The 14,507-nt window shown below is 47.7% G+C and overlaps 1 protein-coding gene across 2 annotated transcripts; it reads right to left on the reverse strand.

Annotated features, from left to right (window-relative positions):
- Positions 1-2,588: 2,588 nt before the first annotated feature.
- Positions 2,589-12,661, reverse strand: HIKESHI (heat shock protein nuclear import factor hikeshi). Of its 2 annotated transcripts, XM_061458039.1 has the most exons (6): positions 12,480-12,655; positions 11,959-12,068; positions 11,462-11,699; positions 5,293-5,444; positions 4,824-4,942; positions 2,589-2,962 (listed from the first exon to the last, which is right to left on the reverse strand). In XM_061458039.1, the coding sequence occupies exons 3-6, from the start codon at positions 11,610-11,612 to the stop codon at positions 2,908-2,910; spliced, it is 477 nt and encodes a 158-aa protein (XP_061314023.1). In that variant the 5' UTR covers positions 11,613-11,699; positions 11,959-12,068; positions 12,480-12,655; the 3' UTR covers positions 2,589-2,907. The 2 variants fall into 2 exon arrangements, with proteins under 2 accessions (XP_061314023.1, XP_061314022.1); XM_061458038.1 differs by lacking the exon at positions 11,959-12,068 and having other exon boundaries at positions 12,480-12,661.
- Between the last annotated feature and the right edge of the window lie 1,846 nt (positions 12,662-14,507).

Raw genomic sequence — 14,507 nt, forward strand, 5'->3', positions numbered from 1 at the left:
TTGACTTCTAGTTTTGAGAACAGCGTTGGTGAAGCCGATGTTTTCGGTTGTTGCTAAGTGATGTTTACCCTGACCAAGGACTTTGTGAGGCTCATGCTCTGCCAGGGAGGAGGGGAAGCTGTGAGGAAGCAGAGACGGGGCGCCTGACCCGGGCTAGCCGGGGAGGTATTCCATACCACAGCACGTCATGCCCGGGGTGGGGGGTAACTGGGAGTTGCCCGGAAGGACAGGGGCTTCCGGGTGGAACTCGTTTTCTTGGCCGGTGGTATCGTATTCTCTTCCCTTGTTATTTTCCCTTATCATTGTTTTAGCTGATAGTAGCGGTGGTGATTTGTTGCTGGACTGTTCTTGTCTCAACCCGTAGGAGTTGCACTCTCTCGATCCTCCTCCCCGTTCCTCCGGGAGCGGGGAAGGGGAGAGCCCCGGTGCAGGGAGGGGGGGGGAGACGAACACGGACCTTGATTGTTGTCAGCTTGGCACCACTCACTGGGAGTGAGTGAACAAGTTACCTGACTGGGTTTAAACCACGACAGACCTTAAAGCTCATCCAGTTCAAACCCCTGCCACGGGCAGGGACACCTTCCACTAGAGCAGCTTGCTCCAAGCCCCTGTGTCCAACCTGGCCTTGAACACTGCCAGGGATGGGGCAGCCACAGCTTCTCTGGGCACCCTGTGCCAGCGCCTCAGCACCCTCACAGGGAAGAGCTTCTGCCTAAGAGCTCATCTCAGTCTCCCCTCTGTCAGTTTAAAGCCATTCCCCTTACCCTGTCCCTACAGGCCCTTGTCCAAAGCCCCTCTCCAAGTTTCTTGTAGCCCCTTTAGGCACTGGAGCTGCTCTAAGGTCTCCCCTTAAGGAGCCTTCTCTTTTCCAGGCTGAACCAGCCCAGCTTTCTCAGCCCATCTTCAGGAAGTACCTGCAGAGCTGAATACGGATCAGCTGAAGAGAGACATGAGACTGGAAACAGGTTTTAATCTCCAGTGCTGCATCTATAGCACTGCTGGTGCAGTATCCCTGTACCTAATAGTTATTTCTGTGGGAAGTGTGGGGTTGGCAGAGTCTGGAAGACTGTGGTGGTGGGGATGTGGTTGGGGGAACTCTCCAAAGAGGCAGTGGGAGTGCTCAGAGCCTTCAAGGAAAGAGCTTTGATCAGATGAGCTGAACTGTTGAGAACACTTGGGCTGGAGGCTTTGCAGTCGCTTTAGGGTAGCATGTCATTAACTGTGTCTGCTGTGTTTTCCTGTCGCCAGAGCTGAGTGAAACAAGATACCCAAGCAGGATTGTTCAACTGTGGCTGGGTTTTGGTATGTAAGTGTTATGTTCTGACAAATGAGCTGCTCTGCTGGAGGGCATGGGAAGGAAGGGTGGTGCCAGGCTGCAGGGAGGCCTAATCACAGTCAGGGGCAGCTTTAACTTCTCTCAAAGAATGCATGTGCTGAAGACTTCTCTTTAAATGCAGATAGATGTTCCAGTAGGTTTGCCTTGAAGAAAGCTGGATGGAGCTTAGATCAGATTCAGGGTGTTCATGAAGGGAAGAACTAGAGAATGTGAACTTGCAAAAACAGAGCTGGAGCAGGCCACAAGGAAGAAAAAGTTCTCCTTTACAACAGTCAGCCCTATATGCTTTTAGGGTTAAAAAATACCTTGAATATACACCACAAGGGAAACACCTCCTTGGTTCAGACCAAAAAAGCTCAAGTGAACATGGATATTGTGTATTTATTTCATTGAGGTGTTTTCTCCCTCGTGTTGCCTGGTTCTAGATGAAAAAAGGGCAAAAAACCCCAAATCATTGTGCATCTTCTGAAAAATCCAAAGCTCATAGAGTTGTAAGCATTGCAAAAGAATTTAGGGTTTAATAATCTCCAAAACCTTTTAACCTTTAATATATACATTTGTGTAACATCTTGAAAGCTTCAATGCCCAAGTTTTTAGCAAAATAATCAGAATGGTTTGGGTTGGAAGGGACCTTAAAGCTCCTCCAGTTCCAACCCCCTGCCACGCGCAGGGACACCTTCCACTAGAGCAGCTTGCTCCAAGCCCCTGTGTCCAACCTGGCCTTGAACACTGCCAGGGATGGGGCAGCCACAGCTTTTCTGGGCACCCTGTGCCAGCACCTCAACACCCTCACAGGGAAGAACTTCTGCCTAAGAGCTCATCTCAATCTCTTGTCAATCTAAAACCATCCTCAGGGCTGAAGCTCCTGTTTGCTGGGGTTTTACTCCATCTGGTGGTGACTGAGTAAAAAACGTTACCACAACCTACTCGAACAAGGTTCTTCTCGAGGCAGAGAAACGACACTAAAACACTTTTCATCCTGAAACAGGAAAATGCAGGAAGAGGTTTATTCCCTTCCTCAACAGGGACCCTGAAGTGAAGCTCAACCGTATCTTCACAGCCAAAAGGGGGGAATACCCCTGTACTATTGGTACAGGCTGGTGACACCAATAGTAGTTGTCCACAGTGTACAAACTTAGTGTGAGTAGCCACAGGAAAACCATCAGCATCTTTTTAGTTGCCTGATCACCCTTCAGAATGAGGTGAAGAAGGAAAAACTCCACTTATTTTTTCACAACTAAACACACACAAGTACAAAACACTGCTTCTGTTTTTAATCTTATATTTTCTTCCACTTCAAATGCAGTTTCAAGAGAGTATTCCTACACATGCACATGGAACAGTGGTTTATTGCAACCAAGCGCTTCAGTTAAAAAACCCCAACGCAGGCAAGCAGTTTTCATTGATTTTCATTTTAAATAAGTTCCAAGAGTAATACAAATGATCCAGGTTTGTCTCTCTGGAGTAATCGTTTGTTGTTTCCTTTCCCAAAAGTTCTTCAATGAGTTACTGCTGCTGTTATCCTTCTGGTAACACTGTTTGGAAAGCGCTTCAAATGACACAGTGTCAGCTTATGTTTTCCAGAAGAGAGGGTTCTGTGTCAGACGTCTCTGGAAGTTCTCATACCTGGAAGAAAGTCCAAGAAATAAGAACTGCAGCAAATGAAGAAGGACACAAATCAATCTATGTGGAGAACATGGTAAGTTACATATACTCTAACGCCAGGCTGGATGGAGTCCTGGGTAACATGGTTTAGTGTGTGGTGTCCCTGCCACTTGCGCAGGTACAACTGTCCCTGTACTACCCCATCAGTGCTGCTCCACCTGGGATGCAGCCAGTCCCCTCAGCACTTCCCAGCTCATGGGGACAGCAGACGGAAGTCAGCAGCTTGGCAGACACGAGCGGACTGACACAGGGACTGCAGCTTCCAATTCCAGAGTGCTTCCTAGCAGGGTATGTGTAACCTGCTCACTGGCAAGGAAGAGGGGCCCACTGATAATTCTGTACCCAAGGCTACTATTCCATGATTCTATTATTCTACACAACAATTTGCTTTGTGGTTCTAATAGAATCCTTGAGACAAAGTAGTCCCCATCATCCCCCCACCCTTAACAAATGATTCCAACTTCCACATCTTTACTGTGAGGGTGCTGAGGCGCTGGCACAGGGTGCCCAGAGAAGCTGTGGCTGCCCCATCCCTGGCAGTGTTCAAGGGCAGGTTGGACACAGGGGCTTGGAGCAACCTGCTCTAGTGGAATGTGTCCCTGCCCAAGGCAGGGGTTGGAACTGGATGAGCTTTAAGGCCCCTTCCAACCCAAACCATTCTATGGTTCTATGATTTTAGAGGGGTTTAAACCCGCTCAAGTTAGAGAAAGGCTTATTTATGAATGAGTTTCTAAGCCAACTATTGAATTTCCATGTCAGCCAGCCCACTGCAGACACCCAAGATATTCTACCTATTACAAGTGATCATTAAACACATTGTAATGACTCACCAACATAGGAACTGTGCCAAAAGTGTTGTTTTTCTGTGGCAGTAATCACACTAACAGATTTCTATACAGAGTTACACCTCCCTTCACTCTACTGCTTTGAACAACAGCCAAAAGCAAGTTCAGCATCATCTAGGCAGTGCCCAGCCATTATCCTGCTTCTTTAGCCTGTCTTCCCTTTGGTTCCTCTCATCAGAGACCTTACCTATATGTGTTCATGGAGTGCGTAGTTAACTTTTAAATAGAAAGGGTTACACTCCCAAAGAAAAAACACTGCTGTTGTTAACTGCCTGCATATTCAGTACTAGTGATAAAACTATTCAGAGAGCCCAGAACACTGTTTTAAGAAGGGTTTTGGTTGATACTGTAGAAGCTAAAGGGGGTTAAACTGATAAACTGCAGGGCAGACTTTGTCAGGCATCCTAAAGGACTGCTCCCTAAGCTCACAAGTTATCTCCATACTACATAGACTATCCCCACAGACTGTTATTTCTTAAACCAGGCCCTGGAAAGCAGCTCTTAAGATTCCTGTATTTGTGCAGAAAGGTCTTGGTAACAGAACCAGGTAAATGAGGAACATGGTTTCTCCACATCTCCCATGTTCTCAAGCAATGTAACTGTGGTGGAATTATGTCTAGGAAGAGACAGAGCATAACAAATAAGCACAAACTGACAAGTATCAGCATGTTCTGTCTCCCCATGACTCCAGAGCGTTTGCATAACCAGCAACATAGTGCAAATCACATATGTCAAGGGTGACTTTTCTAGAAGCAAAGAAAACATCACAGGCTATACAGCACCCTTCTGATTAGAAAATAGCATGAAGATAGTGACAAATATGAAAACAGTGGCAGAACCTCTTTTTACTTGAGATAAACCTCAAATACTTTTAAACATGAAACACTAAGTAACATGAGAGTAGTTCAATACTGAGAAATCGTCTGGTTTAACGCCTGGAAGAAAGAACCTTTGTCACTAGAGATCCCTGCCATTACCATTTCAGGACTACATTTGCAGGAATGAAAGCTTCAGAGGGGTTTGGGGTCATCTGTGCCTGAGTAACAGCAAACGAGGAAGCGAAGTTATAGAAGTTGTCCAACATCTTCTGAGTGAACTGAAATAAAAAAAAAAAAAAAAAAAAAAGAGACATTTTCAATAAGTTCTTTTTCTCAGTTTAAATTTCTGTGCAAAAGTTGGATGGATTTACAACTCCTACGTGAAGTAAAATGAGCCTTGTAGTTGAAACTAAATGATCTTAAGGTCTCTTTCAACCCAAACCATTTCGTCATTCTATGATTTCGAAACATCAATGCATACAGCCAAATGGTTTGACAATGATTACGTTGGTTACAATCCTGCAGCCACCCACCACCACATCTTTTCCCCCTCCGTTAGTCCTTCAGAGGCTCAATTCTTAAACTTTCATGGCACAGAGAATATCCGACAACAGAACATCCAAACTACCTCTGTGAAAGAATCTACTGATGACACGGCAGCACTTGCAACAGGAGTCTGCTGGGCCAGGTTCTCCAGCAGTTCCACTGAGATTCCAATCTGGGCCACCGTGGGTGTCTGGGGGAGGTTCATGGCACCAAAGGGATGTTGACTTCCCTTCCCTGAAAGCACCACAAACAGCACACGTTAGATCTGGCACACATGCAAAGACTGTGTTACTTAAATCACCCTGTTTCTTCTGTAGAGAGAATTCCTCAATTCCCACCAAAAACATCCCTATCTTAGACATGCAGAAGATTCACACAGCCCAAGCACAGGCACAAGTACACCCAAGAGATGAAGCAGTGTGGTCAGTACATCAAAAACCACAACAGATCTTAAGGAAGTCCTTAAAAAAAAAAACGGAGAATATAACTGATGTCAACTTGGACTTGTTACTGACATCAACCACGTGGACTTGTGCAAAGCACTGGACAATGTCCTTGTCCCTAACCTGGAGAGATATGGATTTGACAGATGGAGCACTTGTAGCTAAGAAACTGTCTGGATGGCTGCACTCAAGAGAGTTGTGGTCAATGGCTTAATGTCCCCGTGAAGACTAGTGATGAGTGGTGCTCCTCAAGCATTGGTACATGGTTATAAGGTCTCCCCTGAGCCTTCTTTTCTCCAGGCTGAACAGCCCCAGCTCTCTCAGCCTTTCCTCATACAGCTTCCCAGTCTTTGGATCATCTCTGTGGTCCTTCTCTGGACCCTCTCCAGCCTGTCCACATCTTTTTGTATAGTGGGGACCAAAACTGAATACAGTATTCCCGGCGTGGCCTGACAGATGCTGAGTAAATGGGGCAAAGACATCTTTATCTGATGGGGATGTCCTTGTTGATGTATCTCAGCACCCTGTTGGCTTTCTTTGCCACATCTGCACACTGTTCACTCCTAATGTTCACAAGGACAGCCAGGTCCCTTTCTGCAGAGCAACTCCCCAGCCAGGCAGATCCCAGCCTGGCTGTGTGTCTTCCCTGGATTGTGTCTTCCCAGGTGCAAGACCTTACACATATTGTTGAACTTAGTCAGTTCAACACCTTCTTGTTAGCCAACACCTTCAGCCTACCCAGGTCACTCTGCAGGGTGGTTCTCTCTTCTAAAGTGTCCACTTCCCCACTCAGTTTGGTTCCCCAATGGCAAACATCATCAGGGTACACTTGATCCCATCCTTCAGATCATTTCTGAAGACACTGAACAGCGTTGTGCCCAGTGTCAATTCCTTAGGGACCCCACTAATGACAGGTTGCCAATTTGGCCAATCTGTGTGGTTCAGTTCGGTTGATATGCTGGAGGGAAGGAATGCCATCCAGAGGGACCTTGACACACTTGTGAGGTGGGCTGATGCCAACCTCATGAGGTTTAACCATGCCAAGTGCAAGGTCCTACACCTGGGTCGGAGCAATCCCAGGCACAGCTACAGGTTGGGCAGAGAAGAGATTCAGAGCAGCCCTGTGGAGAAGGACTTGGGGGTGTTGGTCGATGAGAAAATGAACATGAGCCGGCTTCAGTGTGTGCTTGCAGCCCAGAAATCAAACCATATCCTGGGCTGCATCAAAAGGAGTGTGACCAGCAGGTCAAAGGAGGTGATCCTGCCCCTCTACTCTGCTCTTGTGACACCTCACCTGGAGCATTGTGTGCAGTTCTGGTGTCCTCAACATAAAAAGGACATGGAACTGCTGGAACAAGTCCAGAGAAGGGCCACGAGGATGATCAGGGGACTGGAGCACCTCCTGTATGAAGACAGGCTGAGGAAGTTGGGGCTGTTCAGCCTGGAGAAGAGAAGGCTGCGTGGAGACCTCATAGCAGCCTTCCAGTATCTGAAGGGGGCCTATAGGGGTGCTGGAGAGGGACTCTTCATTAGGGACTGCAGTGACAGGACAAGGGGTAACGGGTTAAAACTTAAACAGGGGAAGTTTAGATTGGATATAAGAAGGAAATTCTTTCCTGTTAGGGTGGTGAGGCACTGGAATGGGTTGCCCAGGGAGGCTGTGAATGCTCCAACCCTGGCGGTGTTCAAGGCCAGGTTGGAGGAGGCCTTGAGTGACATGATTTAGCGTAAGGTGTCCCTGCCCACGGCAGGGGGGTTAGAACTGGATGATCTTAAGGTCCTTTCCAACCCTAACGATTCTATGATTCTTTGAATTTGAGAAGGAGCCATTTACCACCACGCTCTGGGTGCAGCTGGTCCACCAGTGGTCCACCACACTGACCACTCATCAGACTATGGATTGAGAGCAGCCCTGAGGAGAAGGATTTAGGGGTGTAGATTGAAAAGAAGCTCAACATGACCCAGCCATGTGTGCTTGAGCGTAGAAACCAACCATGTCCTGGGCTGCATCAAAGAAAGTGTAAGCAGCAGGTCAAGGGAGGGTATTCTTCCCCTTTACTCTGCTCTTGTGACATGCCCACTGCAGCTCTGCATTCAGCTCTGGGGCTCCCAACATAAGAAGCATGTTGAGCTGTTACAGTGAGTCCAGAGGAGGCCACAGAGATGCTGTGAGGGCTGGAGCAGCTCTGCTCTGGAGCCAGGCTGAGAGAGCTGGGCTGGTTCAGCCTGAAGAAGAAAAGGCTCCAAGGAGACCTTAAAAGCAGCTCCAGTGCCTAAAGGGGCTACAGGAAACCTGGAGAGGGGCTCTGCACAAGGGATGTAGGGAGAGGACAAGGGGAATGGCTTTAACCTGACAGAGGGGAGATTGAGATGAGCTCTTAGGCAGAAGCTCTTCCCTGTGACTGTAGTGATAGGACAAGGGGTAATGCGTTCAAACTGAAATGGAGATTTAGGTTACATATAAGGAAGAAGTTCTTTCCTGTGAGGGTGCTGAGGCGCTGGCACAGGGTGCCCAGAGAAACTGTGGCTGCCCCAATCCTGGCAGTGCTCAAGGCCAGGTTGGACACAGAGGCCTGAAGCAATCTGCTCTAGTGGAAGGGGTCCCTGCCCGTGGCAGGGTGTTGGAACTGGATAAACTTTAAGGTCCCTTCCAACCAAACCCTTTTAAAGCTCCCTATGAAGTAAATGGATTCAACAGGAAACATGACCTGTGAGTAAAAGACAGCAGAACCTTTCTCTATAGGAACCAAGCCTTTCATTTATATTTCAGTAATTGGAGAGAACTGGGAAGAATAAGAGCCCGGAAGATTGCCCACTGACTGTCATCCCAGCCAGGGTGGGGAAATGCATGGAAAACGCCCTAAACCTCACAAACTTTATTCAGCACAAAATCTAACCAGCAATTTTGGTTGGGGGGAGTGTGTGGTTGGTTTAATAAGCCTTATTCCCAGCAAACATGAAGACTGCATCTGAAGAGATGCAAAACAATTCAGACTTAATGCTTATTACAAAGCCACTCACCACCTTACATGATAGTTAATCCTCAAAAAGAAATATGTAATTTTGAGGCATTTGACTCCTAGACTTACTATCCATATCACAGCAGATGCAAGAGAATTTACTAAATCAAGGGGTCAACACAACAAAAACACTAACACAAGAAATGTATATTTCTAACCTCCCAGCACAGATTTTAAGAATGGTTAAATGTTAGCAAGAGGAGCAACATGAAAAGCCTGCTTTTAGATACATTACGTTTGTACCAAGGACACTAAGAAATACAATTCAACAAACTTTGCCTGATTATACAGGAGCAACAAAGGAGTATTTTAGAGGGAATGATGGAATTCCTGTGAGACACCTTGAAGAGCCAATCTGGAAATCACTTATTCTGAGGTTACCTGAGTATAAATAGCACCCATACTCAAGGATAAGCACCCAGGTTCATAATTTAGTGTCTATTCCACAAATCACTTTCATGTTGAAGACTATTCCATAAACGTGATTTCCCCTTTAGTTCATCTATGGAGACAACCTTCCGGTATCCCACTTGGAAACACCACAGTGTTCATCTGCATTGGCTCTCCTAAGCGAGCATGGGACAGGATGGAGGAGAGAAGTAAGGAAAAAGAACTGGGACAATGCCATTTTACTTGACCCTCATTGTCAAGAAGTGTAATACCAGATCCCCAGATACTGTATTTAATAGCCCAGCCAGTGCTTACAACATGCAACGTGGGTGAGTTACACACACCACAAACCCTGTATGGTTCCAAGGCGTTTTAGACGCTACGCATAAGCTTAAGAGTTAGACATGACACATTTAACTTCTCCCCAAATCTGTAATAAACCATGTGCCACCTCAGCTGGCCACTCATGATCACGTAAGAAACATCACACAGCAAAAAACTGACAGAGCCCCTGTGTCATAGGGAGCTGACAAACACGGACACAAAACTGGTCCTCTCAAGGGACTGAACCCAAACCACAGATTTCAACAATCAGTATGTCTCTCAATGATTCCAGCTCTCTGTAGTCCCTTTTCCCTCCTCACCTTTCTATAGCCTCATAGTCTTCATTATACAATTGTTTATGGCCATGGAAACTAAGACTGTGGAGCTTATACTGACTCTATAGCCTGAGATCAGCTGTAGACAACAACAGGAACAGGGGAGCTCTCTGCTGTTCACATAGCACTACCGCACTGCACTGCAAATGCATTCAACCATAGAATCATATAATCAACTAGGTTGGTAAAGACCTTTAAGCTCAAGTCCAACCATTCCCCAGCACTGCCAAGACTACCACTAAACCATATCACCAAGGGCCTCATCTACATGGTTTGTCAACACTTCCATGTCTCAGAGTTCCTCCTCAAGAGCAGCTCGTACTTGGAAATTATGGCTTACCATGCAAAAAGCATTTGAAAATGAACTGACCTACATACCTGTCTGAAAGCATACATAATAGAGTCTTTTAAGCATAAGAAACATATAGCAGAAGAATGGGCAATACCCTTTACTGTTTCACTCACAACTTTGTAGTATACAAAACCATGCCTCCACCAAGCCCTTCCTGTAGCTGTTCTCTCTCCTGCTGAAAGCCCAGTTTTAGAGGCTGTACATGACAAGAACTCATTTTGCTCTGCACACCGAGAGGCCTTATCTCATATCACAATGCCACCCAGGACTGACTCAAAAAGAGCATGCCACATTAATAATTAATACACTTCATTATAGCAACCTCAATGCTTACCTAAGCAGAAATTCAAGTTAAGGCTGTAGGCCACGCTGAAGCCTACAAAAGATGTGCATTACTTTATCACTCTAACACTTCAAGCTGCTTGACTGACATACACAGAATCACAGAATGGTTTGGGTTGGAAAGGACCCTAAGATCATCCAGTTCCGACCCTGTGCCATGGGCAGGGACACCTCACACAAGACCATGCTGCCCAAGGCTCTGACCAACCTGGCCTTGAACTGCCAGTGATGCAGCATTTACCACTTCTTTGGGCAGCCTGTTCCAGTGCCTCACCACCCTCACAGTAAAGAACTTCTTCCTTATATCTAACCTGAACTTCCCCTGTTTCAGTTTGAACCTATCACCCTTTGTCCTATCACTGTTCCTTTAACACTTATGACAATACTATGCCATTGGGGCTCTTCATCATTTTTACATTATGCATGGCAACATTCCCATTTATGAAAACACACCCACACGTATTTCAGACAGCACCGGCATTCTCTGGCTCCCTCATGAGTCAGACTTCTCCATCTCGGGTCTGTATCAAAAATACTAAAACATTGGCAAAGCTGCTTTCCAATGTCCACTCTCTACTGGACAATTACAGAGTGCAACAGCACCTGAATGGGAAGAATTAGCTGTCTGAAACCACATCAGACTTTACTCATTACAAAGCCTGTCTCTGTTTATAAGGATTATAACTACTTAACAGTGGAAGCTGAAAGAAAACGCTTCAGGCATGTCCAGAAGAACACCTAAAAACATGCCAAAGAACCTACAGGGTCATTCTTCCTCAGGTTCTCCATGGGAACACATGCCAAACGTGCTCAAAGGAATTCCCAGATCAACATTACATGCAACAAAGGACGAGTGAGGAATTTCTCTAGGAATATTAACAGACAGACTTCCACGAAGCTGACAAGACTGCGTCTAGCACCACATCTGCTCAGGACCATCTGAACACACAGTGTTCAAGTAGCTTTGTGCTCAAAACCACCTTCATCCCTTCACACATGCAGGAGCACATCCCCTCCGCTGAGTGCAACCTTTTACCAGTCTTACCAGATTTCAGACCAGAAATCTTGAAGATGGCACTTGGCTTCTCATTAGTGACAAACCCCAGCAGCTGCCACACTGCCATCCCATTCTGGTCTGGATAACAAAAATAGACAGATCCTCCCATTCCATCTGGAAATGGTATAGTTCCCAGCATGAAGACCACTATGTGATTGATGTTTTCATAGTCCGGTATATCAAATACAAACTTGTCTTCGGCCACTTGCTGGGGAGCTGCTTGTACCTAAAGAGAACAAAACCTTTATTAGCATGATTATAGTCTTCTTCCCCGAGTGTAACTGTGAACTGCCCTTCACAGAAACAAACCTAAAGTGGAACATAACAGAAAGTGAGGAACGCAGCAACCTAAATAGCAGATAGCCAGAGAAAAAGTCAAACACAGCAGAAGAACAACTGCAGAATACATTACTAGAAAGGCACAACAGTCTCGTTCTACCTGCACTGCACAGATATCCCACCCGGGACTAACAGGATCAGAATACCTTCGCTCCCCATGTGCGTAGGAGGAAAATAGGGTGCAGAAGAGGTTGCCAAGTCTATAAGCAGTGGCTGTTGACCACCTTGGCTGGCACAACCCCAGGATCATGGAAACCTGTTCACATAGGAAATACAATAGACCTTGAGACAGGCAGCAGAAGGACGGCTGAATGCCAGAGCAAAAGATACCCTCCTCTTTACCCGAGATGCCACATCCCTGCAGCCAACGCACAATCTAGCCTTAGAACGCTTCTTTTTAAGCTCCCAGCTTGTCTCTGAGAAGCCCAAGCAGAGGAGATGGCAACTCTCTGAGGAGCCCAAGCCTCTCCATCAGCAACTACCTCCCGGCAATGAGGGCAGCTGCCTCTGGGGACGAGGGGCAGGAGCCAGCCGAGCCGGGCAGGCGGGACGAGGGCAGCGAGGCCCCTCGGAGGAACCCAGCGAGGGGAAGGACGAGCGCCGGCGGCAGCTCCACCCCGGCCCCGGGCGGGTTGAGGGCCCCGGCCGCGGCCCGGGCCGCGCTCACCAGCCTGCCCGCCACCAGGCAGCCGAACATGGCGGCGGCCGCCGAACCCCCTCAGGCGCTCCGCTGCTGCCGAGCCTTCATGGGCGCCGGCTCCCGGATATCACAGCCGGAAAGCGGCCGCGCCGACAACGAGTCATATCCGGAGCGCGGCCGGAACGGGACGGAAACGGGTTAAGGGTGCTGGGGTGGCGGGAGGAGGGAAGGGATGGGGTGGGAGGGAAGGGAGACAGCGGGGCACACAGCGGCACACAGCACCGGACACGGCCAGCGGGCCAGAGCGGTTGGGAACACACAGAGTGTGCACTCTAAGGAAGGCCCGGAGGATGATCAGGGACTGGAGCACCTCCTGTATGAAGACAGGCTGAGGAAGTTGGGGCTGTTCAGCCTGAAGAAGAGAAGGCTGCGTGGAGACCTCATAGCAGCCTTCCAGTATCTGAAGGGGGCCTATAGGGATGCTGGGGAGGGACTCTTCATTAGGGACTGTAGTGACAGGACAAGGGGTAAGGGGTTAAAACTTCCTGTGAGGGCGCTGAGGCCCTGCCCAAGGAAGTTGTGAGTGCTCCATCTGTGGCTGTGTTCAAGGCCAGGTTGGACACAGGGGCTTGGAGCAGCCTGCTCTAGTGGAAGGTGTCCCTGCCCATGGCAGGGGTTGGAACTGGATGAGCTTCAAGGTCCCTTCCAACCCAAAACCATTCTGGGATTCTATGAAAAAAGGAAAAGTTAGTCAGAAAAACCATCTCGTTAAACCCACTGACGCACACCAGGTATATTGGGACAGCTGTGGCAGTGTGTGATGCTGCATTGCTGGGAAACTTGATTTCTCCTCCTGGATGCAGTTCAGGTTGTGGAAGTTCATGCTGGAGAAGTGAGCATCACGCACATTGACTGTGTGGGCTGATCTTTGGTGCCATTGCAGAGTACCGACCACTAGACTGCAGCTGGTGCTCAGAGCACAGCCCTCCTTAAGGTCATTAGGAGGTTCCCACAGTGAGATTTCCAAGGCTGTATCAAACCTTCCACACGCCTGCAAGACGTGCTGATGGCTGGGTTAACATCACACAGGAACACAGAGGCAGAAAGGCAAGCCCACAGATGGTGTTTGCTATGCCACCACCCTCTGCCTCTCAATGTCCCCCACTGTTTGCAAAACCAGTGTATGGTCATGACAGCACTAGGAGACTCCAAACAGCAATGCCATGTGGCAGCGGAAAGGGACTGGAAACCCATGTTTGTGTTTCACAGACATCTGTGCAGTGCCACAGAAAAATACATGGATTCAGTCAGAGAGCAATATGATCAGACAAAAGCCATTTATTGCTAAGCCTTAACTCCTTATATACTATTGCTTACATGCATTTACCATGATTTGGCATATTATGATTGGGTGCATGTCTTGAAGACCCTTAGTGACTAACATATATAACTGGTTAAGCACAGGTGTGAGAACTTGTCCTCGAAAGCTCACCAACAGTCCACAGTTCTCATAGCTCAGTGAATTCCAGCTTCTTCTTATCTTGCTTGCTTAAGCTTCCTCGGGCCTCTCATGGCCTTGCTGTATCTTTCAGGATTGTTCAGAGTTCATGTACCAATTATCCATTCTCCCATGAGAACACTGTCTCCACATCTCCCCCTTTTAGTTTTATATATCTTTTGGATGACCCTACTTCAGCAGGGGATTTGGGCTAGATCATATCTCCAACACATGCCATCTACAGGCTGCTGGGCCTGCCCTTTTTCTCCTGTATGGCTCTCTGATAACAGGGGAGTCCATCCCTCACATCAAGGTCTGGCATGGCATGTGTCCCCCCCGCTCCACACCTGCTGGGTTGCAGCCAACAGCGGAGCTAAAGGTTCTTCTTGGTTTTCTCCTGTATGGCTCTCTGATAACAGGGGAGTCCATCCCTCACGTCAAGGTCTGGCATGGCATGTGTCTCCCCCGCTCCACGCCTGCTGGGTTGCAGCCAACAGCGGAGCTAAAGGTTCTTCTTGGTGGCAAACACAGAGGCCAACCCAATCTTGCCCTTGACT

This window comes from Pezoporus flaviventris, unplaced genomic scaffold, assembly GCF_033815535.1.
Source record: "Pezoporus flaviventris isolate CSIRO_AGI_PZ_B2104156 unplaced genomic scaffold, CSIRO_AGI_Pfla_v1 ptg000025l, whole genome shotgun sequence".
NCBI classification, from domain to species: domain Eukaryota; kingdom Metazoa; phylum Chordata; class Aves; order Psittaciformes; family Psittacidae; genus Pezoporus; species Pezoporus flaviventris.